Consider the following 27,098-nt stretch of genomic DNA (forward strand, 5'->3'; position numbering starts at 1 on the left):
GGTGGAAACAATAACTTGTAAATACTGCTTCACCCTCGTCTGTGTCGCCCCGCCTCTATATTGCTTCTCTTATCTGCTCCATGTTGCCATGAAAACAGCAGATCTGAGGAAGGGGCCCCCAAAATGTCCTTTTGAGGCCCCTTGCTTCCCACTTACATCCAGCCACTCTGCCTGCTTACTGGAATGCCGGGGAGGGCCAACCATGTCAATGAGCAGTGATATCATCGGTCTGCTACTGTGCAGATCCCCCCCCCCACATAACCCCCATCCTCATCATAACATAGCCTTTTTCCACTCAGGTTCTTGTCCTAAACCACACATGGCCTTCTTCCCCATGCTGCATCGAGGGAACTGACCGGTAACTCAGTCAGACAGAACCATGGATGGACTCTATAAGTACGTTTCTGGAGATGAGATACAGTAGTTCCTTAATTACAGCCCAAACAAGCTATCCTTTATATGATAGAGCAAAAGCAATGGTGTTGAACATTACAATGTGTATACCTTCCAGTTCTGATTCTACTTTCTTCCTAGCTTATAAAGTGCAGGCCTACTGTTTTCTGCAGAGATCACGATGATCAACATGGTTTTGATGGATGGATTTGGCACAGTCTACATTTTAACAAATTAAAAAAAAAATTAAGATGCATCACTATTGCATTTATTGGTCAATCAATTAAACAGTAATTTAGAAAAATCAGAATCGGAATCACCTTTATTCTCAGGCACATTAAAAACATGCACAAGCAATTTGACTTGGTGAGGTCCGGTGCAGGTAGGCTATATATAAACATTTACATTTACCTGTCACATCCACAAGTTATGATATGTAGCAACAATACAGGACGTCACATTTAGTGCAGAAAGAGTCAGTAATTAATCAATCAATCAATCAATCAATCAATCAATCAATCAATCAGTGAGTGCAACAATAATTCAATAAGTGTGATCCTTATTCCATGTAATGGGCCTATATGAGTTCTAACTGAGTTCATGTCCAAGCCTTATAGAACAGAACAGAACAGAACAGAACAGAACAGAACAGAACAGAACAGAACAGAACAGAACAGAACAGAACATTAATGCATTTATACTGGCTAATGAGAAGCGTACACTGCCAACGACTGCTGTTAACTCTACTCATAAAACGGTCTAATTATTTACTTAACACACATTTTTCCATTCTCCGCCTGGGGGACAGCAACCAATGGGTTTGCGCCAGAGTCGGAGGTGCTATTTAAGAAGCCGCCAGTTCAAGGTGGCTCAGATATCAGCGCGCTGCGCGCAACAAGACGCACTGGACTTATTCTAAGAAGGAATATAAATCTCTTCTGCTTTGAGATCTGATTGTTTTGAGAAACTCTGCAAGCGACCTTGACAAGACATTTTCTCTCAAAAGAACAAGTTTTAAAAGAAATGAAAGGGTGGCAAGTTCGGTGTCTTTACTTTGTGTTGTTGAGTGCAGCTGTACAGTATGTGACGTGCTTGGAAGAAGAGCTCGCCGATTCCATTTTTGGTGAGTTGCCAACTTATACTCTTCTCCATACATACACTCATGCATAGACTTTCTGCAGAACAAAAGGATTTGTTCATTTGTGTCGCTGCAGATGCTGTCAGTGAAAAACCTCGTGGGAAGTAAATGTAATTATACTTTATGCTACAGTGCCTGTCTGTCCCGGTTGTGTGTAGAGTGGACGGAGCCGCTGTGAGAATAACATTATAATAATGGGCTATAGCCTATATGAACTATATCGCGTTTCTATAATGACCAAACTGGGCTTTCTACGTTGTTGGCTAATGCACCCCAACTCCCTCTACCCACTTGGCTATAACAGTGAGTGACGAGATGGAAAAGTTTGTTTATAGACTGTTACTCTCACTCAGATACGTAGCCAACATTGGAAATGGGAGAGCAGGAGGGGTGAGAAATATAAGTTCTCTGACCCGGGGTTGTGTTATCCAAGTTAAATTATGAGCATTTATATATTATGACAATATGGGCCCTATAACTGCTTTAACCCTTATGCAATGCAACCTTGTAAATGGCTGCGAGGCTCGTGCATCCACCACCCCACCCCCCACCCAGCTCTCCAAACCAGCACATCCCCCAGTGGAGAGTCAGCTGACCCAGTCTGCCTGTATCAGGTCCACTTTGAAACTTGGGCAGATTTGTCAGTGAGGTGGCAGGAACAAAGCTGGGAAAACTCTTGGTTTCTATGGAGCGCTGTCTGACCAAGTGAACCCTAGTAACCCCCAAGGACTGATCTTGTCTAAGGCAGAGGCTCATTTACTGAGGGGCCCCAAGGGGCCTGGGCTTATAGGAGCCAGTCATTCAGTTAGGTAGTCAGGCGTCCCGGGACCTCCCAGCTCAGATTTACACATCTGACAATAACACCAGCTAGACATGGTCTTTTCTTTTTCTTCTCTTCTGTTCTCTTCTCTTTTATTATTGTAATTATGAATATTTGAATACTAAATGGTCAGTTTTTGGACAAGAGAAAAGTGTCCTCCTAACTCAGACAACTCATTTGTTAACATTCCTGTCTGTCAGGTAACTTCCTGGACCCTCTGAAAGACTTGTTTGAGCAGAAGGATGACAGCAACAGCACCGTTGCCAAATTCTCCCTCCGGAAACCGTCCCAGCCTGATGATGACCTGTGCTACATTGTTCCTGGCAAACCTGAATCCCTGGCAGCCTGCACCTTCAACAGCACCTCCAAAACCTTCCTAGTAATCCATGGATGGACGGTGAGCAGAGATCCTTCGACCTGTTGCAGCCTGTTCCTTCCTTTAAAACCCTCAGTTCGGTTTTTGTCAAGGGCTTGGATTGCATGACTGTGTTTTGGGTTTTGACTAAGCACCCATGACTGTCGATTGTTTCCCTATTTCACCAAATTCCGGTGCGATGACTGGCCAAGCTGTCTAGCCAAATTCACTTAATTAGCTTTCTTGACAAGCTGCAACAATGACTGGTTGTAACCAAAGAACATGCAGTAGGCTACAGATGAACTGCAACAGGCTTGGATTTAACCATTCAGCCATTAATACTCAACATCATTCTAGCCTCACCTCCAGATTTCAGAGAGTTGCGCTAAATGTCACTTTTGATTAGTGCACCTACTTACAACCTTAATATAATGTTGTGTCATACATTATATGTTTGTTTTGTCTATCATCTCAACAGGTGAGCGGTATGTTTGAGAGCTGGGTGGCCAAGCTAGTATCAGCGCTGTATGAGAGAGAGCAGACAGCCAACGTCATAGTGGTGGACTGGCTCAGCTCGGCCCAGAACCACTATGTGGTCGCAGCCCAGAACACCAAGGCGGTCGGACGGGAGATCGCTCACTTCATCGACTGGATAGAGGTCAGTGGGACTAGGATTTCATGGGTTTCATTCCAAAATACTACATCCATCAATATCTATTTTGGGGGAAAAAGATTACTCTTTTTAATGCTTAAATTTTTCAAAAATTCAGATTACATAATCTAAAATAATGCTTTTGTATGCATACCTCCTAAATTAGCTCGTAAACCCAATAATAATCCACAGTGACTTTTACCAGTAGTCATTTTGTAAGAGGTGTCACCGTTTTCAAAATGGTGGACATTTTGGAATGAAACCTGTTGCAATTTGTTATCCTAGTGATTATGTATTACATTGTTTTCTTCTCAGAGTTGCCTTCATTAATCATATTTTCATGAATGTGCTTTTTAGGAGACCGCCAACATTCCTCTTGAGAACCTCCACCTCATTGGCTACAGCCTGGGGGCTCATGTGGCAGGATTCGCTGGTAGCCATGCCACCAACAAAGTTGGGAGAATAACTGGTAAACACAACAACTCTTAATGAGACATAAGATTTGATACTACATCTTTAATTTGGTGTATCATCATCTCTGTGGCTTGTTACTCTGTTGTTTTGTTTTGCTGCTCTCTGATGATCCTCTGTGTCTCCAGGTCTAGACCCAGCTGGTCCTGACTTCGAGGGGGAGCACGCCCACAGACGCCTTTCCCCAGACGACGCTCACTTTGTAGACGTCCTCCACACCTTCACACGGGGCTCCTTGGGTCTCAGCATTGGGATCCAGCAGCCTGTCGGTCATGTTGACATCTACCCCAACGGCGGCAGCTTCCAGCCGGGCTGCAACCTGCGGGGGGCCCTGGAGAAGATCGCTAACCTTGGATTATTTGGTGAGAAAAACTTCTAGTTTACAATATGTTGACTGCAGACAGGGAGCTATATTTTTGGACTGTAATGGGACAGCAGATTTGATCATTACATCCATGACTGATGTTTATTTACACAATATATCTGACATAGAGCCTCAGCGTTGTTCTTTGGTTTCACAGAGTAACACATCATTCTGCTAAGTAGCTGAAACATACAGAATCTGACAGCAGACAATGAGTCGTTTGTTGATATGACTAAAGACAGATTTCACACTGTAACTGTAACTGCTTTTAGGATGACATGTTTTGTTTTGAACAGGTTACAATAGGCAAGTGACGTCAATCCACACATACACACACATACACACACACACACACAGTAACTCCAGCAGCTTTGCTTAACTCTGTAGCTACTTGCTGCTTGTCATCACTAATCTGTCTTAGCAGCTAACATGCACTTCGCCCATGCATGGCACTTTAAGCTTTTGAGGGAGTGGGTGAGTGTGTGTGTGTGTAGAAGCACTTTGTCATGACCTTCTTAGGAGTTTTTATATTTTACTACTATTTTGAAATTATAATGATACTTGTTTTAAAGTATTTGTTTTGATGTCTTATGAATCTGTATTGCTGTGATGTCTTGTTTTTAACTTTGGATTGCTGAATCTCCCGTGTGCACAGCAAATTTACCCTTGGGTACTAATAAAGAAACCTTGATCTTGACCTTGAACATTGTTGCTGTCAGTTACACAATGGCCCCGTTCACACCAATCTGAAAATAAACAGACAAACATGGCTGAGGAAAGTCTTCAGGTCAGGTACAACATCAGTCTTATTGTAGGGCCACTGATAAGAAAAGGCCGAGATATAAAGTGATATTTTTCTAGAGTGTGGTCAGAAAAAGGAATGGTGGTGGTTCTAGGTTTATCTCTCAGCCATATAGCAATACAGACAATTACTTTCAATGGGATTCTTCATGTTGTTTATGGTCCAATATAATGTGTTAATCATAAGCTCATGTGTTTTAATGAAAACCTTGTTCTCTCCCTTGTTCCTCCTCAGCCATCACTGATGCGGTGAAGTGCGAGCACGAGCGTTCGATCCACCTGTTCATCGACTCTCTGCTGAACGAGCAGGAGGCGGCCAAGGCCTACCGCTGCGGCAGCAACGCCATGTTTGACCGCGGCATGTGCCTCAGCTGCCGCAAGAGCCGCTGCAACACGGTGGGCTACGACATCAGCAAGGTCCGCAAGGCGCGCAACGTCCAGATGTACACCAAGACACGAGCCTCCATGCCTTTCAGAGGTGAGAGGGCTCGATCAGGAGAAGAGCTGTTGATGACAGAAGATAGTTGTATAGTTAAAACATATTGCTGTTGCTGCTGATGTGAAAACCACGTTGTAACCTCAACTGAGGGATTACATGGTCCTGCATGGGCTGAGAAAATTCTACGACCCTTGGGCTTATAAAACCCTTTCAAAACCCATTGGATAAATTAAAAAATACATGGTGGTGAAGCTAAAAGCAAAGCTAATTTCCTTAGCTTCAGGAAAAGTTGAAAATTTTGGAAGGTTTTCATCTGACAGTGACAATATATATGGGCGTATCTTGTTTAAAGTTTGTCCCCTAAATACATATTACTGTTGCTAATTTTCCAATCTTAACCAAATCAGAACAGCTTCATTACCATAGCCTACATGCATGTTTAAACTATTCCAGGTGTAAAACAGATTGTTGTTCTCTCCCCCTGCAGTGTATCACTATCAGCTGAAAATCCACTTCTCCAGCAAGGTGAACCGCTCGGAGATGGAGCCGTCACTCACTGTCTCGCTGTTTGGAACCAAAGGAGAGGCCGAGAACCTGGAGCTTAAACTGTGAGCGGCCTAATTGAAATCCTTTATAACGAGAATTGTGGCATCTTACAAGTTATATCAGTCGTTTTATAACACTCGCACAGTAGTCAAAAGCAGTAGCATGAGGCAGTAAAAGCTCAAAGCCGCTCATGTAAGAGTATCACGATTACATCTTATATCATCCTCTTTGTTAGGCTTGTGGTTATGTCATCGTTTATGCTGCATAGTTAATTGAGGCAAGTTAAATAAAGCATTCTTATTGGCTAGGATTGGACGACTAATTCACACTTTTCTTCATTCCTACCCCTCCTATTGGCAGGAAGGAGAAAATAGCGACAAACAAGACTCATTCATTCCTGCTGGTGACAGAGAAGGACATCGGCGACCTCATGATGCTCAAGTTTAAATGGGAGGAGACGAACGGCTGGTCTGCCTCCAACATGCTGAAGATGGTTTCCTCCTGGTGGTCAGGTGACTCAGACGCCGCCAGCATGGAGGTTCACAAGATCCGCATCCGAGTCGGCGAGACGCAGCAAAAGTAAGTTGAGTTATACTGAGTTATATCAGAAAAAAACTTTCCATCTAACTCTAAAAATGATGTAAATGTGATTATGAAGACATTTCATTACTGTAGTAGTAGTAGTAGTAGAGTTCCTACACAGGTCTGGAAAGTTTGGAATTGCATGGAAAAACAATATGGTAATTTCCAGGTCTTGATAAGTTGGAAGTTGTGGTTTTAGACCTCCACCATCATACATATCCTGACATTTAACAATTTTATCGGCCTAAATCATACTGAACACCAAAATCTTCAAATCTAATCAAAGGTCTGGAAAAAGTCTGGAGTTTTAAATTGAAACTGTGTAGGAACCCTGAGTAGTAGTAGTAGTAGTAGAATATTTTCATCCCTTATCTGGCCTTTGATGAAGCTATTGCAGTGGGTGAAAAGCTCGTTCAATAGACATTTAATTGTTTTCTATTAATTTCAGGGTGGTGTTCTGTGTGAAAGACCCTCAGACTCAGAGCTTAATGCAGGAAGTCACATTTGTCAAATGTAAGGATGAGTGGAGGAGAAACCCAAGACACACTCCTAAGAGGTGAGATAACTTCTGTCGTGACCTCATTATTATTATTATTAACAGCATTATTGTTAAAGCTTTTTATTGAAAATTATTTTTTCTTTGTCTGTAGAATAACCCTGGCGAACCACTAACGTTGAAGAAAAGGCGCACCTGTCAGCCCTCCTCTCCATTTCAGCACTTAGTAAATAATTTATACAGCTGTAACTTATTTTAGTTCTCAAATTATACAAAGATATTACCGCCTTGTAAATATGTACAGAAATACGTGCGTTATTTATATTAAAAAAATGTGAATATCGTATAATATTTTGTAAAGTAAGAGCTGTTTTTATGATACATAACTGTAACTGAAATATTGTACGAAATGAAAAATGCCATTATCTTTGGTGTACACTCCAAAGAGATGGATGTTATACAAAGTCATTGGAGTCTCACATAATGAGAGATGATGACTGGATATACTGTATGGTTCTGGAGGTACCATTGCCCTATTGTGTAACACACCGCAAGATGGTGAATTTCATATTTATAGCGACCTCTGTGAAAAAAAAATTGATTAAATTCTTCACACTGATTAATGACTTGAAGGGCTCTTAAAAATGACCCTTCAAGTGAACCTTTTGAGGAGTTTCTTAAGGTGTTTTATGCAATAGGGTACCATTTATCTAACCTTATGTATTATCTAACTAATGGGTAACCTAGCAGAGCATTCACCACTGTGTGTTCTCAGCACTCTACGTGCCTGTGGGACCTGTCTCAGTGTGCCTTACTGTAAACGGTTGCCAGAAGTAAGCTGTTGCAAAATGAACTTGTCTTAACCCAGCGCTTTAATAGCTATTTTTTCCATCTGAGAGCGCATTTTGTACAGTGAGTGTTGTTTCAAACGGTCTGCAAGACTGTTAACGTTGACTAGGTCTGAAATGCACATTATTCCAAGAACTTTGTGACTTTTACTGAAGCACTTGAGGATGCAAGAACTGTTGTTTTCATGATGTTTGTTGAATGGTAATAAATACTTTTTGCAGCATTTATACTGGTACACATCAGCCAGATATGTTACGTTGAAGCTGTTACCTCAAAGAAGTGCCTGGCGTTTTGTCTGCCATGGTCCAATTAATGTGGCTAAATTAAGAGGCATATGATGTCCAGTATGAGGTAGAAGGCATAGATAATATCAGTGTTGTCTTTGTGTTATGGTATCTTTAATGAGGTTCTTGTGAATGAAACTTCCTCTGCGGACTTCTGCGCATGTGATTTGTTAATTATCTACTATTGCTCTAATATTAATAATTACAATTCCAGTCACCCAATGTCAGATATTCACAATTCTGTAAGCAATATGTAAACCTTGGCTCTATAGAGATCGGTACTGTAATCATTGTGATTTAATTTCCACTTATTTTTATTCAGCCTTTTGAAAAAGTGGAAATGCTATACTTTTGCACTGAAAGCAGAGGAAGAGATTACTAAACCAAGTTACTTGTACAGCGTGTTAAATGTAAATACCATGATGCAGATGATGATAGATTTTTGTCTGGCACGCTGCTAGATATATATTTTTACCTTTCGAACTTAATCTGTAAAATGTGCATTTCTAAAATCCTTTGTACGTACTTGTAAATATGCCACTGTACTGTATAAATACTTTAATAAACCAAACCTACCATCTTCAAGATTGTCCTGAGCCTGAAATTTGTTTTCAGGAATTAGTGACTTTAGGCAATGGAAAATGAAGACACACTTTGTCAATGGTTTTTACTCTTAAGTATTCACACAATCATAAAACACTTCATCATTATCACTATCATTCACTAACTCAAGGTTGTTGTTATTCACTGTTTTATGTATATTCAAAGGGTGATAAAATGTGTACTTTATCCAAACAATTAAACAATTTAAACTCCTCCACATCTGTTTTTCATATAAAAGTGCTAATAATTCTTAAATTACCCAAAACTAAGCTCTGTGATTCGTTGATGTCCTTGTGTTTCTGACGCCATTCCGTTTGGCTGACTGTGTCACCGTGACCCGACCAATGACAAACAGCTCAGTTAGAATAAAGAGGCAGACTGAATCAAGACACTGATGAACAATGCAAAACCTGCTCAGGCCTTCATTAACATGGGATTCATCACCAGATATGAATTTCAATCATGACATTTCGATCATGTCAGTCATAAATGGTCAATGATTCATTTTTGAGATGACAAACATGTTTACTGTCACTTTAGTTACAGTTTGTCATTTTCCTTTGTAAACCTGCAAATGACAGTACTGGGTCCAATCCAGGTGACCACTAATGTCCATTTGTCCTCTGCTGTGTAGACGAGTTGTAATGAGGGAAATACAATCCCACAATGATGGAAAGCTGGACGTGCATCGAGGCTGAAATTAGCCCTCAGGTTCAAATAGCAGCAGCAAGGACGCAGCGGGCCTAGCCAAGGGAGAGTCCCATCAATCTTCCAGTTCATAAGGACAGGTGGCTGTAAATCAGTGTGGGCTTAGTGGTATGAGGCCTCTCTGAGTGGGCTGCACCACACTTGGCAGCAACAGGAACATTTTCCACAACACATGCATCAAGGGGAGACTCTAACCACTTGTTGAAATGTGAACAGACAAGTCACACATTCCGATAAAAGAAAATCGAAAAGCCAGATGCAAAGTGATGTATGGGCCTAAAATATCAGTTGAGGAAACTGAGATGTGTGAGACTGAACAGGTGTGAGACAGTTCACCTTCGCAGTGCAAAAATCTTGAATCATTTTGTTGCAAACCATAAACCCTGTGGAATGTGGAACATAATAGAAAAATATAAATCTCTTGAATCTGTACTTGGCACTTCAAAACCTCAGGTGACTGCATTTGTTGTTGTCATTGCACTTGTACTACAGTAATGGAGATGGCAGGGGTCAGAGGTCAAAGGTGGCTACTCCAAGTCGCTCATGTCCAGGGTGCGGCCACAGAGGCAGACAGTGCAGCCCATCACTGCAGACAGAGTCAGGATAGCCAGCAGGATGGCCCACCAGTGAGCCTGCGGAGGACAAATGAAAACATCACACTACAGAACTGCAGTACTTTGAATATGGTGTCTCTAATTAACTAAAGGGACACCATGGCAATTTGAATTGTTGTTGGTTGTCAACCGAGAAATGTCTTGTTAGCATCAGTGTTCCTCTCATTAACTTGCAGCAAGCTGTACACATTTGTTTTCAATGAGGGATGCTAATAATGCTAACAAATGTTTTTACGGTAGCTGGAACTTCACAAGTAGCTGGTGAAGACAAAATAAGACACTAAAATAATGAAAATGAAAAATCCCGAATTAAATAAACTAAGATTCAAATCGTCAAGGTCTAAACATCAATTGCATACACAGCCATTGCTGTCCTTCTACAAGAATCACCCCCATATGTATTGTTATTCTCAAAGCACTTTACCCATTATCTGTACCATAAATAAGTTAATGGAGTGCATTCGGTTTTTTACAATGATGACAACCTAACCACTGTGTCACATACTTGGTTGAACCAGTGAACTTTCATTCCTATTCTACTGTGTTGTGGAAAAAGTCTTTGTTGCCATATCACAGCCATACGACCTTTACCTCTGCTCTAACAACCAACAGTAAACACATCTCATAAGGCCAAAGACAGACTATAGCTACTCAGCCTATACTGTTTATCAAAACACGGAAGATATACATTCAAGGTTCACACATTTTTACCATGAAAATCCATGACTTTTCCATGACATGAAGTGCAATTTCCATCACGATTATTTGTTAGGATCTTTGAGGTAACGAGATCTACCAGCATTCAATACTTGACTGGTTGAAAAAGAGATTATGAAACAAAAACAGCCTGCCCTCCTCCACAATGCAAATCCATGAGATTTTGAAAACATTTTGGACAGCCATGATTTTTCATAACAGTTTTCGTAACTCTCCAGGGCTGGAAATGCAATTTTAGGAGCGTAGCAGCCCTGTAGGAGCCCTGTACGTTAGGAGATGAGTCAGCTATATAGGTAAGGTCAACGAAAAGGACAGAGCGGTTAATCTGGCCTCCTGAAGTGAGGGGTCTTTGTTTCTGTCTGAGAGTAAAACTGATGGCTGACACATGCAGCTCCTCTAAAACCCAAGTGGACATTCCTGATTCTCCATGCTCTCCAAGTGAAACAAAATCTCAAAGCCAACTGAGACTGGAACATCTAAGACAGCTGAACATCAAAACAGGAAGCTTACCAAACACACTGAGCTGAGCTGAGGATGCAACATCTGCCGCCTCCTAGCAAGGATGCCATCCTCACCTCTGGAGTAAGGTCATCTAAACTCTTCTGTCATTTCGCCTGCATGTCAGAAACACTGTTTGTTGCGTGGTTTTGTTAACCTGGCAGGCAACCTCTGGCCTGACCTGATGGCCAGAAAAACAACGATCACATCATTCTACATTTCAAGGGGTTTAAGTCATGTGGTCCAACCTGAGGTGCAGCTACAAATCTACAAATCAAATTTACTATATACTTTTGGAGACATGAGTGCGGAAGTCTAAGCTGATGAGATATATAGATGATTAGTGATATATATGTTTCATAAATATTTTAGCCCATATCTTTTATTTTGCTCACATCTATCAAATTATCATGAGATGAAAAAAAGCTAAGCAGGTCTATGGTATGTGGTACTCGTTAGAGTATATCAAATGTAGCATCGCATTAGCTCAGGCAGGACATGAAAGTCATGCATGCCGCATCAGCTGATCATCAGCTGATCCAAACAAACAGCAATCACATCCAATGTGTCAATCTTGGCTGTCCATTTAGGCTGTCAGCTCCTCATTCGTCCCTGCTGTGCTGCTTTGTCCCTCCACCACAACAGCCTCCTCCTGTTTGGTTCCTTGTTAATCAATATACTTCCTATGGTATATTTCTGTAGGCTTGTCTAGAGAGCAGAACCTGTACGGCCAAATACAACTGTATAACCATTTGTGCAATGAATCCTTATAACTTCATGACCAGAGTGTTCCTGCTGAACTATGGATAAACACTTATTCCTAGAGCAGGACTTGAAGCTCGGGGCCCAATATTATGAGGACCACGATGACAATAAGTCGTTATCATGACATCCTCCATCATTTCATTCATGCTGAATGTGTTACTGAAGTCATCAAAGCAAAGCAGAGACCTTCATCCACTCTGCCAGGTCATCAAATTCATCCAGTTTCAGGAAGGAGTTCTTCAGCCTGGCGATGGGTCCGTCTGCATCAAGCAGCCGACAGACCTGCAGTTTGTCGCAGTATCCCCGGTTCCCGGAGCAGGGCGCCCCGGCCACCAGGGGCACCCGCTTCCTCTGGAACTGGAGGGACAGCACCGAGGAGGTGGTGCTGGCACATGTCTCAGGCTTCGCTGTACAGACAGAGGGAACATTTTATTTGTTAACAGACCATGTATCACATATATATATCCTATGGTCAACTGGTTAAATTGCAAAGTCGCATTGTCACGATAACACAATATTCAAATACTACTACAGTTCAATATTGAGTTTAATAAACATTCAATACTTTAACCAAATGTGCTCTGCAAGCTGAGATTCCTTTTCAGTGTCATCTCCAGTTATATAGTTATATGTTAAGAAGAAGAAGAAGAAGAAGAAGAAGAAGAAGAAGAAGAAGAAGAAGAAGAAGAAGAAGAAGAAGAAGAAGTCAGATTGGAATAGACAGAGCTGCAGTCTGGCTCCTGACAGTGGACTGCAGCAGTCAGTTCAAAATTCAAAGGAGATAAAACAAATGAAAATATGGCAACAGTGTCAGACGGTCCACCACGTCTAGAACTGGATCCCAGTCCACCTAAACTTTTTGACAAAACTGGTGCCAAGAGCAAAATTTGGAGCTTATAGAGTTTCAACTTTCGCTTACAGAGCCGACAAAGATGAACACCAAGCTGACACAGCAAAACTCCTGTGCAAAAGTTGCTTCAAAGCTGTCCAAGTCAAGTGTGGTAGCACATTGATTGCCATTGTATCGTAGTAGTATTGATTTTTTACCGATTTAAACTTAGTGTTGGTATTGAAGTCAAAATTGCGGTACTGTAGCCAAGCATGTCCACTTTTGAGAATTTGATCGGCCATTTCTTCAGTTGTTTTTTTTGTTCATTTAATTTAATTAATTCATACTCGTATTCCACATAATTCACATTCCTTACAAAATCTGATATTCAGAGCTCCTTAACAAAACACCATATCATGTCAGATGGCCTCTCACGCTAATATCTAATGGAAAAGAATAATGTACGAGGGTAACCTCCGTGCAAATTGACACAGGCTGGTGTGTTCTGGCCCAGCTGTAAACACATTCCTCAGTAGTAGAGGAGACATGGGCCTGCGGTTACCGGGCTGCTGGCAGCACATGTGGCATTTCTCCTTCATGGAGTCTCCTGGACAGTCACATTGCTCCAAGCCGTACTTCACACACAGGGACTCGGCACAGGACTGCGGAGAGAATGAGAGAGATGGGGTGATGAGGGAGGATGAAGAGTTGGAGAGAAAATTAAGAGATTACAATTAGCACGTTAGGTTGAGGGGGAAAAGGATGCAGAAGCAGAAAAGGGTAAAAGAGCAAGAGAGACATGTGAAAGTTCCACTACTGATACAGAACAGCCCTTTTTGCTGAATTATGAAACTCTACCATCGTTTGTTGGATTTTTTAGATACCACATTCCCGCAACCCCCCCAAAAAGCATTTTCCAGGTATTGCGTTCCATGTTGCTGGGAGGTCATCAGAGTTTAAGTCCTACCCTGGCTCTTATATATGAGAATTTGCTCCCCCCCTTCGCACCTCTGGAGTGCAATACATTTGGAATGTATGTATGAAAATGTTGAGCAACGTTCATAGCAGGAGTGAATTCCTCCCCCCTCCAGTCCAGAGAACACTTTATCATCAGAACAGATTAAATAATTGTGGAAATCTGGTCAAGATGCAGCTCGAGAGGGGGGAAGAGAATCCATTAAACCTAGATACTGTCGGCTCATGGTCACCTTGATTTGATAAACCCCATGCTTAGCAATGCTGTGATGTAATGGTCTTAACAATGTGGCTTGCGCTCGTAACTATTGGACCGTGAAGCATCTGACTGAATCTAGAAAGAGCCTGAGGTAGATTTTCAACTTCACCCTTCACCCAATTACATAAACTGGAACCACTTAATGTGGCGCACAATTAGTTTGCTAATTTAATTGTTTCCAACAATTTTGAAGCAACGAGAGCAACAACAAAAAAACGAGAAGATGCTTGTTGGCTAAATTCTTCTTCTTCTTCTAAATGTGTTGATGAGAGTCTGACCACCACAACCAAACACTCACTTTCTAGTTTCAAACGGTGCTCTAGTGATACAGTTTCCCCCCTAGAATACTATATTTATGCAGTATTAAAGCTACATATATTTTTTTTTAATTTCAGTGGTGCAAATTTCCTTTCTAAAACTACATAGAGCAGCCATACTTTTACAAAAGCTAATTGTTTTTTTTTTTTCAAAACATCTAAATTAGATCTGATAACAGCTTTGCAACATCACTGTACATGATGTTTTGTTGGGCAATGGGGTTGAAACATGTTGAGTCAAACACTGCTGGTTTAGTGGCTTCGGCTGCCTCACCCCGTTGAGGCAGACCCGGGTGCCGCTGCTGCAGACGGTGAGGTTCTCCTTGGGGCTCGGATCGGGACAGAAGGAGGAGAGGCCCGAACACACACTCTCTCTCTGGCAGTCTGTCTCCTCGTCACAGCTCTCCTCCGCCAGCTTAAACACACAGCCCTGACCACAACACAGGCCCTGACTGGGACTGAGGGATGGAGGGGTGTCAACACACACACACACACACACACACACACACATATTACATGCAGAGTCAGGCAGAGATATACACATGCAGGCATATGCACGTGCACATGCAGCCAGAGAGATACATAGACAAACCTAGGAGAGGTAAACAAACAAAATAGTTTAGATCAAAAACAGCTTCATAACATTGTGGTGTGCTGTTCTAATTAATTTTCATCCACACCCACAAAACTTCAGTATCAAAATGAAAACAATGCCAACATAAACCTCACAGCTGGTCGGTGAGAGCAGATGTACAGCACCTACTCCTAACTTTAAAACTGGGAAGCTTTCATCGCCATGCATGCTCTGATGCTCTGTGTATGTTTATGTCTGCAGTACCTGCAGACTTTACCAGGCTTCAGGTGACACTGGACTCCTACAGGCTCATTAGCGCTGAAGCAGCAGAGGTCTTTGTCGTTGTGACCAATATCACACTCCTCCCCTTTCTCCACAATCTGGTTTCCACAGATGGGCTGATCACTGACTGGCGAAAAAGAATAGACACTAAGTGACGAACAGCCACTGTAAATATTTTGCCTGCGGCTGTACCCAGAAACAGTGACATGAAGGTGGATGTGTGCAGGCAACTCTCCCTCACCCAAAAAGCAGTCATCCTTCTTCAGCCTGAGGATCTTGCTGATGTGTTTAATGCTGCAGGGGGAGAACTTGTCGTTGTTCTCACGCACCTCGTCTGTGGCGTGAGGGAACATCAGGTACCTGCCTTTACCTCCGGTGGAACCAAGGTTCCCACAGTTGGAGCCCTCGTCGTGCTGGAATAGAGACAAAATACCAGAAATGAACACTCTGAGTAGGCATTTCTCTGGAGAACAGAGTTATGTAAATGAAAACCAGCTTCACACTGAGTAGTGGAAATAAAACTGTTTATTGGACATTTCCATTCAAAGTACCCAGTTGTATTCATGTGGAGTGAGGTTGGGAAAATAAATGATCTAACCCACATTGAAATAAAACAGGTTATCCCCCTCCTAATCACAGACTTGGGGAATTAACTATCTTTATTGCTGAGTTTCATTGGCTTGCTGAACTTGGTTATAGGTCATCCCAGTCAGTGAAAACGCTGTGTCACTGATGTCTTCACAGGCTCATTAACTTTTAGGTAGCAAGAGCCCTTTGATCAAAAATAAATGCCTACTAAACAGGCAAAAGGCATGTTGTACCCTGACTATTAAGTAAGTTATCTTTGGGGAACACTTTATATGGATGGTACAATGTTGATACTCAGCTATCAGGTGACAAAAAGCAAATGTTCAACAAAGTGTCACTTGCCTATTTGTTGCATCTCTATATATTGTGTAACCCTAGCCATGACCTTAGCCTAACCCCAACCCTAACCCTAATCCAGACATTGAATTTTCACATTTTTGAGTATCACCTGAAATAACTGAAAAGTTGATGTTTTAGTGACACATTATAGTCACTTGATAGTGAGTTGAGTGTCAGGTTTGAACATGCCCAAATAAAAGTGTAACCTATCTTTGTTATTATTTTCAAATTTAAAAACGTAGCCCTTTGGCAATCAAAAGTTTTCATTAGAAACGGATGCCCCTGGAACAGCAGGGGGAATGTTGTGTTCCAGCCGTAGATGTAGATGGGACACCAAGGACAGAACAGATAACTCTCCCCGCCTGGTCAGGGAGGGGTTTGTGAAATGTCCTGGTACAGCTATTCTCTGGATGTCTACTCTGAAAAAAATTGCTTTGGCTCTATTTTATTAAGATTTCACGGCATAAGCTTGAAATTAGTTTGGACACATGCAGGAGGAACACATGTTTTATATAAAGACTGCAAAGCAATGGATTTAAATAATGCTGCTACTAATGCTTAAACTTGACTAAAGTTTGGGGAAACTAGTTCACTGACTGAACTGTGTCCCACAGATTGTGACTTCATTATATGTGAAGTTATATGTGTATTATATTGAATTTATTAGCATCAGCTTATCAGCATCTTTTAGGCTCTCGGGCCATGGTGGAGGGTTAGGGTTAGGGTTAGGTACAGGTTTAGGTTTGGGTTTAGGTTTAGGTTGGACATGGCCTGGGTGTTACTGTCTAGTGCCTGTTGGGGAATTCTCCACCTTTGGATTTTGATCTATTGTCCCAAGGTCAAAATAGTTTCTTTCTGAATGAGATTTCAAAATGTTTCAAAATCAGCTCAAAATTGGGTGAAATTCTTTGAATATTTTAAAATGCACCACCCTCCTCACTGTGCAAGTGTAAGCTCTGCAACCACTGCAAGCTAGATATTTATGTTTGAGAAGCTATTGATTTTGGATACTGCCAAAATCACTACTAAAACTTGGCTTGGTGAGCTTGGCTATTTCAGTATCAGATGGCTGTTTAGATTCAGCAATGCTACGCAGTCGACTGCATTCTGAATTTGACTCAACACTCCATAGGTTCTCCAAGTTTGCTAGGTTGACACCTGAAGCCATTCCTTCAAACAACTCAAACAAGCAACTATCTGCAAGAAGCCACCGCCTTTTATTCACAGTTAATATTAGCTTTCCTATGCTAGGGTCTCGTATGCTAGCATCTGTCAAACACTTCCAACACTGTTTACTTTTTGCATGTGTGGTGACCTGTGTGTGAATGTGCGATTGGCAGTCAACTTGTCATTTTTGAAAAAACTGAAACTAAACTGAAAAAATGCATGGTCCTCAAGCTATAAAAGCTGTTTTTCTTAGTTCCTGAAAAGTTGACATTTTGGAGATATGAGGTTTTCTCTTGACAACAGAGATATTAAAGAGTTACTGATCTCCTATAGCCAGAAAGATAAAGATGCGAGAGCTGCCTATTTTGCTAACTTATTCACCATGAATCAACATAACCCCAGGTACCTGTTTAGTATTGACAGGCTTGCAAGTCCTGTCCCCCCAGCTGTTCCTGTCTTTTCAAGTTCGTGGCATGTAATTAGCCCCCAGGGACGCCACAGTACCATGTTTTTAGCAGCATTTGGTTCGATTTTTTTACGCATGTTGTTGTCATCGCAATTGAGACATTTAATTCTGACATGGACAGAATCAACATGTTACGTACAAATGTCTTGTTGGGCATGATGATCAGATGATTTTTACCTTGGTCAGCCTTGGTTTACCTCGTTAAACATCATCAGAGAGAAAGAGGCTAGTCTGGTGTGACCCAGACAAGGTCCAACTTTTCCCCTTTTAGAATAACAACAAATAAATAGGATATATTATACATTATAAGTCTGTGATCTGAAACCGTTGGATGCCACTTTGTTTCCTGAACCTAACCCTAAAAAAATCACTTTGGCAGCAGTTTGGCAGACAGATAGTGTTCAGTAAGATTAGCAGTGGCCTTGTTTAGTCCTATAGCAGATGCGGCAGACAAGACCCGTTCAAAAACATGGGTGAATATCGGCATTGCTATGTTTAATTGCAGATTGCCTGCATTTGCCGTCTGCTTCTTCAATACGTGCGGTGGGAAGCTGGTAACCTCAGCCTCAGGCTAGATGCCTTTTCAAGATAGACAGCTCATCAAGATGAGAGACAGGTGTTGGGAGTAGCACTGCATAGCTGCCCCAAGGCAAAATGATGCATATTGTAGCTTTAAGACACACCTTTTTTTATCAGGCATTCTCTTACAGTAATCTGATGTTGTGTCTTGTGTGGTGTCTTAAGTAATGGGTGTATTTTGTGTGTGTCTATTTATCTGTTTTATGTTTGTTTTCAAATCTAAAGCATTTTGTGATTGTATGTCTACAAAGGTAGGGGTACAAGTAAAGTTTACTTACTTTCTAATATTGCCGCTACTTTTGCTAATACTAATACTATCTCTAATATTAATACTAAAACTAAAACCAAGATTGATACTAATACTCATACTAATAGCAAGAACTAGAACATGAACTAAAAAGAAGAAGAATGAGGACAAGAAGAGGAGGAAGAAGTCCATTTCTATGTATTTCAGTCTATCTTTGACCTGAGTGCCACATAGTTTCCAAAGCCATTGTATGGATATATGGGTGCAAGGGAACTAGGCCAAAGGCTACAGCACCTCTTTACCCAGCAGTCACCCTCCATCACAGCCCACCCTTCTCTTTCCTTCACTATCCCTCCCGTAAATCTCAGGTGAAGCCAGTGCTCTGATCTCTACACCCCGTCCGGCCTGGAAACAATGACATAGCAGAACTAATCTGCCCAGGAACACCTCAGAAGAGTCCTTGGTCCATGGAAGTGTGAATAACAGAGTGAAGGTTGAGAAGGGAGGGAGGGGGTCTGGCATTTGGGGCAGTGGGAGAAAGGCTGCAGGTGTTAGCAGCTGCTAGATGTGGAGGAAAGTTTGCATGGTGGGAACGTGTGTGCCTGCACATGCAATTGCGTGTACACACATGCTGTGTTATGGTGAGAGTGGGGATTGCCTATGGAGATAAGCAAAACATAACTATGGAGAGAGAGAGAGAGAGAGAGAGAGAGAGAGAGAGAGATGGAGCCTCCTCTTCCCTTTTTACTTGAGTGAGGCTGAGCCAAGGGTCCCTATAAAACACACTAGTCAATGAAGGTCTATAAGGTCTATAATGCCCATGGAAGTGAATCATTCACTGACAATTTTCTACCGTGCAATGCAAACAGCCCTGTATGCCTTGTGGGAATATGAAGTAAACCAAAGCGCTGGATCATGGAGATTGGTCATACTGTATTGTCATTCAGTGCACACTCCACACTATTTGGCTACTGACCATGGTCTTATCTTAGACAAGAGTGTGTGTGTGTGTGTGTGTCTGTGTGTGTGTGTGTGTGTGTGTGTGTGTGTGTGTGTAGCAGTCTACATACAGCACAGTGGGTGGTAATGTTTGAATTCCTGACGATAAGGGCAGCAGTGCCAAAAGGGATTCAGATGGGATTCAAGCGATTCAAACTAACCCATAGGCCTGCAGCAGCAAGTAGAGCGTGATAACAAGAAAACCTGTCATTTGAAATATATCTACAGGATGAAATCAGAAAATCCACAAAAGGGCAGTTGAGTTTGGCATTTTAACTCTGTCATTACATTATTAGTAATGCAATCAATATGTAATAACTTCATAAGTTGAATGCATTAGTAAATATTTTGCAAGAGGGTTTAATATTTGTTTTTGAGTATTCAGTCTTTATTTCATCTAGTGTTAAAGACCATGGCCTGTTTTCCTAAAACTTCCTAAAAATTATGGGAACGAAGGTCTGGAATAACCTTTCAGATTTTCTGTGGTGCGTAATGTAACTTAGGAAGTAAACTGGTCCAACATCACAACTACTATTCTAGGGCACTTAATGAAAACAGTTAAGGTAGAAACCCAGATACTGTAAAGCAGTTTAGCACCATAGTGTATCGTAGACTGTGTAGTCTGTAGTATGCAGTATAGTACAGTAAGTGTACAAAATATCAGGAACAACTGCTCTTTCAACAAAATAGACTGGCAAAGTAAATCCATGTAAAAGCTATGATCCCTTATTGATTTTACTTACAACTAAAGGGGGATTTTTAAGTCTTGAGAAACTTGAAAAACGGATTGTGCAAAAGGGGGAACAATTCAATATCAGAAAGGTGTTCCTAGTGTTTTGTATACTCAGTGTAGACTAGGTGTTGGCCGTCAGGATGGCTACTGACCGGAGATCCCAGGCTGTGCCCCAGTTCATGGGCCAGGGTCAGCTGGACGTGTCGAGGTGCCAGGAACTGTCCGTAGTTCTGAACTGTGACCAGACCTGTATTCAGGCTGGAGTTACGCCCATTACGTAAGGTAGTGTGCTGCGAACAAACTCCTCCCCAGTTACCTGAAGAACACAGAAATGAGAGGACAAGCATGTAGAAGCTGGCAGGATTGGTGTTGCATTTTCCAAGGGCTGCTAAGGCCATTCATATGAATACATATATGAATATAAATGGGTTACTTGGAATAAGTCAGGTCCTACAAATGACACTGCAATAAAATATTGATGATACAACAATGCAGAAAGAAAGGCTTATATACTCAGTAATGTTCTTTGACTGTATGTGTAAATGTGTGACAGCTGGACCATATATTTTACATTTACAGTTGGAATTGCAATGCAAGAGTGAGGTAAGAACAATGCATTTAATGACATGCATGACAGCTCATAAATATATCATGATTGTGTATTATACACATACTGTAATAACTGCGTAGATAATGCAGAGTCCACAAGTCCAATGGAAGGGAACCCGCAGACCCAAAGTAAATATACCCACTACTCACTTTGCATTCTGGTTGCATAACTGACATTGAGCTACTGGAAATACCTTAAACCAACAGTGATGTTTTTAGCTAGTGCAGCTTTATCGACCTCTGCGGCCCCTTAGCGGGGAGGTGCGGACAGACAGACCTACAGACCTGCCGAGCCCCTCCTGCAGCACATCAAAGCCCCTTTGGCCTCCAATGGTCTCCTATGCTTTTGGGTTTACATAATGCCCCTGAAAGCCATTCCCACAATTGCAACCAGCTGGCCACATTCACATGGAAGGACGGCGGAGCTGTGACATCATCTTTCAGCTAGCCAGCCAGAAAGCTAGCTTCAGAGAAACCAGTCTTATTGGTCAAGCAGAGCTCCTATGATATGGTGCTTTGGGACGTTTTACATGGACACACTATCTTTTACATCACCTGCTCGTGGATTAGTGTATGCCAGTATGGTCCTTGTCCCAAGACTTGACTTCAATTAGTTCTAAGAAACTATCTCTGAAAGGCTCAGGTAATGAAACTGACAAGTTGCTTTGTGACCTCTCACGCTGGCTTAAACAGGGTCAATCCTACTTATGCACAGCACATACTGGCCAAAAAGAAATGGATACTGAATCCAGAAAGAAGTTGACCTATCTCTAATCTAAGACCAAAGAATTTCTCGATTTACTATCCAACATCTTCTTATCTTCATCCACGTTCATCCTTGGTCGTCCCTATCCATCCTCTTCCTTCTCCACCACCTTTTCCTCATCACTCATCACCGCCACCAAGTCGATCAATCAGCTACCGTGGGAGCATTGACCATGTGTCCATCCTCCCTCTCCATTGGTTCCCTCCCCATATGTGCCCATGTCTGGTTCAGGTTGGAGGCCTCAGCAGTTCCCATGCTGTCACGTGAGTTTTATGTAACAACTCTTACACAAGGTCAGCAGGACCAATCAGCAGTCTAGGTAATTTCGGGGGTGAAGCGTGAGGTGGATGTCTGGTAAGGATATCGGGGGCTCATTTCAGAGAAATCTGGGTTGACTGAGTGACACACAGCACTGTGTGGGCCTCTGGATCTCCTACCGGCATGTTTTTGTTACACAGGGGGCGTAAGTGTGACGTCTAGCCACAGTGAGGGACACTTAGAGGTCGAAAATCAAAAACAAACAGCCCCTATCTGTCCTGTAGTAGAAACAATAAGTAGGGGTAAGGAGCAAAGACAAGACCGTCTCCTGGCTGTTAATGACGGTACAGTAATCTGAGACTACTTCATCTCTTTGGTATTTGACATCACATGATGGCTTTGGCCGGTAATAAGGATGTTTTTCAGAGATTTTCAGGCTTTTGAGGAGGTGATAGGGGAAAATGAGGGTGATCGTCATCAAAAACACTCCTCACTGCTTGGGTGAGCAAAGCCAGGCCAAACACGGGGGGTTTCATGTCCAGAAGCTGCCAGACAAGATTCACCCAGCCAAGGTAATCAAGAATTCTGAATGCGTCACTACAGCACTCCCCGCTTTTGACCTAAAATGGCCCCCCTGATGGGCCATTCAAGGAGCTGGGTTTCCTAGAAAGAGCATTACTTTGGAGGCTGTGCTGTGCACTCCAGCCAAGCTGTGTTTTTTGGTGCAGCTAGCTGAGAGGGGCTGTGTTTTTGTCCCCTCCTCCTCCTCGTCTTCGCCACAGAAAGGAGCCCTAATGAAAGACTCCTATTATTAGCCCGCTGGATAAACACAGTCCATAGATACAAACACTCTTCCAGATCAGTTACACCTACTGCACACACTCGCCATCAGGGGCAAACATGCACACACAGACTGTAGAAACGCATGCACATGTCTACATACGCACACAGTAACATCCAAAAAACATGTAATGCGTATATCTACTCACAATGTCATAGACACAGGCAACGGGCACTCCTCTCATTCATGGAGCACACACACATAAGCAAACAAACACTTTCTCACATGGTTTCACATGAACAAACAAACAATAGTAAAGGGGCGGATACCTTTGGATAAACATGTGGTGAGAGGTGGAGCGTTATAGACAATAACACCTTTTACAACAACAACCGACTTCAGAGCAACAGCAGCAGAGCAAACGCTCTGACTGCTAACAGCACTGGCAAAGTCGTAAATAACTTGCGGATGTTGGAATGATGGTGATCCATATGGCACTGTGTCTGTACCAGAAGTGACGCAGTACTGAAATATTTTACTCAAGAATAAATACTGCTACGTTAGTTAAATTTAACCCATGCCAGAGTATTTGTTTACAATATTACTCTGGTAAAAGGAAAAAACTCACTAAAAACATGAAAAGTACTTTTTAGATTTTGTGCACGTTTCAAAATTGTTCTACCAAACATTAACCGATTATTCATGTAGGCATGACCCTTAAAAACAATTTGAGGGGTTATAATTAGTCCAGTGTTTGAAGATGTGTTTTTTTTTTTTCTTATATCAACCAAGCAGTGGTACCATTTATGAGAGATAGAGTCAAGAATTACTGTTTTGCTGTAAACGCAATAATTCACTGTAATCACGACAAAACTTACTCAATTAGAAAAAGGAGTAAATACTTAAATATGACAAGTCAAAGTACAGGCTTAAAAGTACTCAGAAAAGTAGCACTACTCTGAAAATCTACCAAAGTACAGTAACTAGTGTAACAGTAACTAATTACTTTCTACCAGGCTTGGTCATATCAGGTTTTGTCTCTCGGAGAATATTGATATCCTTCACACTGCAAACTGGAATCGGATTTCTTCACCATAATGTGAAACCAATTTGACCTTTTCTTCTGCCGAATGCACAAAATCATCATAAATTTCAAATCTACAGGTCAGGTGGTGAAAATGACTTGAGGCAGCCCTGTACTGTAGACAGGGGACAGGGAGCATGTTTTGGTCCTGAGCTGCCCACTTGGGTCTTTTTTGTGCTTTTCTCTGTTTGGCCAGCATCGAAAATATTAGATCTGGGTCACATGGTGAGGAGTGACAGGTTGAGCAGCAGTGTTGGCAGCGACGGTGAAGCAGTTAAGCATGTTTTGCTCTGGAGGATCAGATCAGGCCAGAGATTGTTGATGCTCCTCCAGCTCCCTTCACTATCACTATGGACACCCTTCCTTTCCAGAGGGCTCTTTGTCAACAGAGGGACAACTGGAGTGTATGTGTGTGCGGTGTGTGTGTATGTATGTGTGTGTGTGTGTGTGTGTGTGTGTATGTATGTGTGCATGCATGTGTTTGTATTCCCGGGGATGTATTATGGATGGTGACAGCATGTTTTGATGTTCTGGTCTGTAATAAAAAAACAAAAAACAAACCTTCCTTGGCCCCCTCACTTCAATGCTTAGATCCCTTGAGAATTTTATGGCGGTTTTTAAAAAGGTTTCTGCTGTCAATATACAATTGTGGGTTTGCTCTGAATAATTTAGTTTCCATGGGTCTCAAGCTATATGCTTTCCAGAGTGGATTTACCAACATGATATTTACATAGATAGTTTTGGTTTCTTGATACATCAGACATTCATTGTATGTAAATAAACATTTTAAGGTTATATATTTGTGGTTGCGCTGCTGGCATTCCATACATCACGAATACTCGGACAAAGACACGAAGAAAAAAGCTAAAAAAAAAAAAAAGCCCTCAACAACAAACACATTGTCTGGTCTGGAAAATTACTATCCGTGCCTCTGCAATCAGTTCGCTGCACAGGAGAAGGAGGAATTTTACTGGTGTGAAAGCTTGAGTGGCAGCGGAGGTTTTGGGCCCCCAACCCCCATCCTCCACTGACGGAGAGAGAGACGTATGAACACACACTTGGAGAGGTCAGAGGAGTAGACCTGAGTGACTGATGGGGGTAGTGTGTGTGTGTGTGTGTGTGTGTGTGTGTGTGTGTGTCTATATGTGTGTATGTGTGCACCCTGCTGTAGCAGTAGGGGCATCAGGGTCTTAGAGTTTATGGTCCCATGGTGAAAGGCCTCCCATTACCCAACCACACTAATAAAGTTGTGGAACTGGGTTATGGTGATACTGGGGTTGAGCGTATCTCTTTCTCAGGGTCAAACATTTCCAACATTTAACATTCTGCTCATTCTTTGGGGTTGTCACATGGATTATAGCTGCGGCAAAGTCGCAGCAATGTCACTGATACTAAGAACCCACAGTGTGTGCATGTGTGTTTGTGTCTGTTTGTGTGTGTGTTCCTCACGTGAGATATCACCATGGTGACCATGTCATGGAATGCAGTCACCCACCCTCACTCAAGACGTCTGGGAGTGGTGCGTCTGTGTGTGTATGTGTGTGTGTGTGTGTGTGTGTGTGTGTGTGTGTGAGTGTCAAAGGTTCATTACTCTCTGATCACATGTCATCATGGTGGTCTGCTCTCACGCCCCTCAGTTTAGCCAATCAGAAGTTGTGAATGAGACAATGTGATGGAGACAAGCAGGAAGAACCTCCCATGACGGAAACTACTACAATTCCCACAAACACACACACACACACACACACACACACACACACACACACACACACAACTCAACCCCCACTTCCTCCAAAACAACAATAACACCACAGAGGGAGCTTTGTCACCAGACCTGTGAGACTTCGCTGACATTAAGAAGTGTCACATTGTCTGCCATTGGCTGTTTCATATTAGTTCGCTTCTTGTAGTTTTAGTGCTTAAGCTTGTGCATGTGTGATGTATTTAGGTGTGAAAAAGATGTTTGGTTCAAACATCATGTCCTAAGTATATGATGGTTTCATTACAAAACAAAAATAAATCATAACTCAAACATTTCAAACATTCATACACATAGATACATTCTCAAAAAAGGTATCTACTTTATGAGCAAATGTCAGCTAATAATGATAGCTAATAAGTTCAATAATATTGCATAGTGAGTTTCACTGACATTTTGTGATAGCAGGCGTCACTTTTCTCAAAAGGTGAAGATCTAATTTTTGACTTCAGCTGAACCAGAGGATATCAGAGAATAGGAAGCTTTACATTCAACTCACTGAGGAATGTTAATTGTGGAGTTCACTTACGCTTGGCTTTTGGCCTCTCAAACCAAAACATCGGCTGTATAAGAGGTCTGAACTGAGAGCTATACAACAACTGCTGCAGCTCTGTGGTTCTTTCGACCAAGGAAAACCGAGGGAAGCTTGAATGCATTCGTAGCAGTTTGTACACCGTTTGCAACTCCTCCGTTGATGGTACCAATGAACCAAAGAGAGCTAGTATGCATTTGCACCAGTTTGCACACCTGCTGTATGTTCACTTCATCTGCTTTATGCTCATTCATTTCAACTTTTCTTTGACCCCTTTCTTTTTATCATGCACCTCAATACAGCTAAATTCAAGCCGATTCTACACATTCCTTCTCCCGTGGTTCGCCTCCTTTCTGTGTTCTGAAGGTCAAATATTCACGCTGACTTGGAAACTGTGTGTGTGTGGGAGTGTTGAAAGTGGCCTCTGGCCATATTGTGTTATATCAAGGCCAGGGAGTCCTGGGAGCCACAGAAGGAGCCGTGCTTAGATAGATCAGAGGCTGCTATTCTCACAGAGATTCATGCAGAGAGGCAGGACAGAGCGGGAAAAACATGCAAAAGGGATACAAACTCATCACCCACTCAGATTCCCTTCCAAATTAAATTTTTTCACCAAACCCAATCTAAACATCTATTTCACGTTTTTGTTAGCCTGTCATGATGTTTTCTAAGACGGCTTTTATATATTTGGCTGTCTCCACTGTCAAAAGGCTGTAGAATAATTATTGTCTGATTTGTTTTCTTATCTCATTGTAATTGTCCATGTTGTCTTCCGTTTTGTCCATTGTTTTGTCCCGGCACCTATTGCACACTCAGCTGTCCTGGTGGGGGATTCCTGAATGAATTGGCCCGCCCAAGGT

At 42.0% G+C, this 27,098-nt stretch overlaps 2 protein-coding genes across 4 annotated transcripts in view; one reads left to right on the top strand and one right to left on the bottom strand.

Annotated features, from left to right (window-relative positions):
• The first annotated feature begins 1,272 nt into the window (after positions 1-1,272).
• On the top strand, positions 1,273-7,652 carry lpl2a (lipoprotein lipase 2 a). Its single transcript, XM_071920514.2, has 10 exons — positions 1,273-1,516; positions 2,552-2,748; positions 3,185-3,364; positions 3,716-3,827; positions 3,958-4,191; positions 5,230-5,472; positions 5,921-6,041; positions 6,340-6,558; positions 7,010-7,117; positions 7,212-7,652. The coding sequence occupies exons 1-10, from the start codon at positions 1,417-1,419 to the stop codon at positions 7,231-7,233; spliced, it is 1,536 nt and encodes a 511-aa protein (XP_071776615.2). The 5' UTR covers positions 1,273-1,416; the 3' UTR covers positions 7,234-7,652.
• A 921-nt stretch (positions 7,653-8,573) lies between these two features.
• Positions 8,574-27,098, bottom strand: part of LOC139928124 (disintegrin and metalloproteinase domain-containing protein 10) — a 36,910-nt gene continuing 18,385 nt past the window's right edge. The window contains exons 9-16 of one of the 3 annotated variants that reach the window (XR_013505099.1): positions 20,602-20,765; positions 15,573-15,744; positions 15,314-15,458; positions 14,750-14,933; positions 13,487-13,586; positions 12,282-12,502; positions 11,343-11,511; positions 10,002-10,133 (exon numbers count right to left, since the gene is read on the bottom strand). Coding sequence is in view for 2 of the 3 variants with exons in the window: in XM_071920513.2 (XP_071776614.2) it covers positions 10,029-10,133; positions 12,282-12,502; positions 13,487-13,586; positions 14,750-14,933; positions 15,314-15,458; positions 15,573-15,744; positions 20,602-20,765 (1,091 nt within the window). In the remaining variant the exon portion in view is untranslated. Of the gene's footprint in view, positions 10,134-11,342; positions 11,512-12,281; positions 12,503-13,398; positions 13,587-14,749; positions 14,934-15,313; positions 15,459-15,572; positions 15,745-20,601; positions 20,766-27,098 lie in introns of those variants that run through there. The other 2 variants (XM_071920513.2, XM_078285740.1) reach the window with 2 other exon arrangements.

This window comes from Centroberyx gerrardi, chromosome 9 (assembly GCF_048128805.1).
Source record: "Centroberyx gerrardi isolate f3 chromosome 9, fCenGer3.hap1.cur.20231027, whole genome shotgun sequence".
In the NCBI taxonomy this organism is placed as follows: domain Eukaryota; kingdom Metazoa; phylum Chordata; class Actinopteri; order Beryciformes; family Berycidae; genus Centroberyx; species Centroberyx gerrardi.

What these genes read in the sequence shown, in the direction of transcription:
- lpl2a (XM_071920514.2), top strand. Translation starts at nt 1,417, where the DNA reads ATGAAAGGGTGGCAAGTTCGGTGTCTTTACTTTGTGTTGTTGAGTGCA. An exon ending in ACTTCATCGACTGGATAGAG is followed by an intron (nt 3,365 to 3,715) that starts GTCAGTGGGACT and finishes TGTGCTTTTTAG; the next exon opens with GAGACCGCCAACATTCCTCT. An exon ending in CAAAGTTGGGAGAATAACTG is followed by an intron (nt 3,828 to 3,957) that starts GTAAACACAACA and finishes CTGTGTCTCCAG; the next exon opens with GTCTAGACCCAGCTGGTCCT.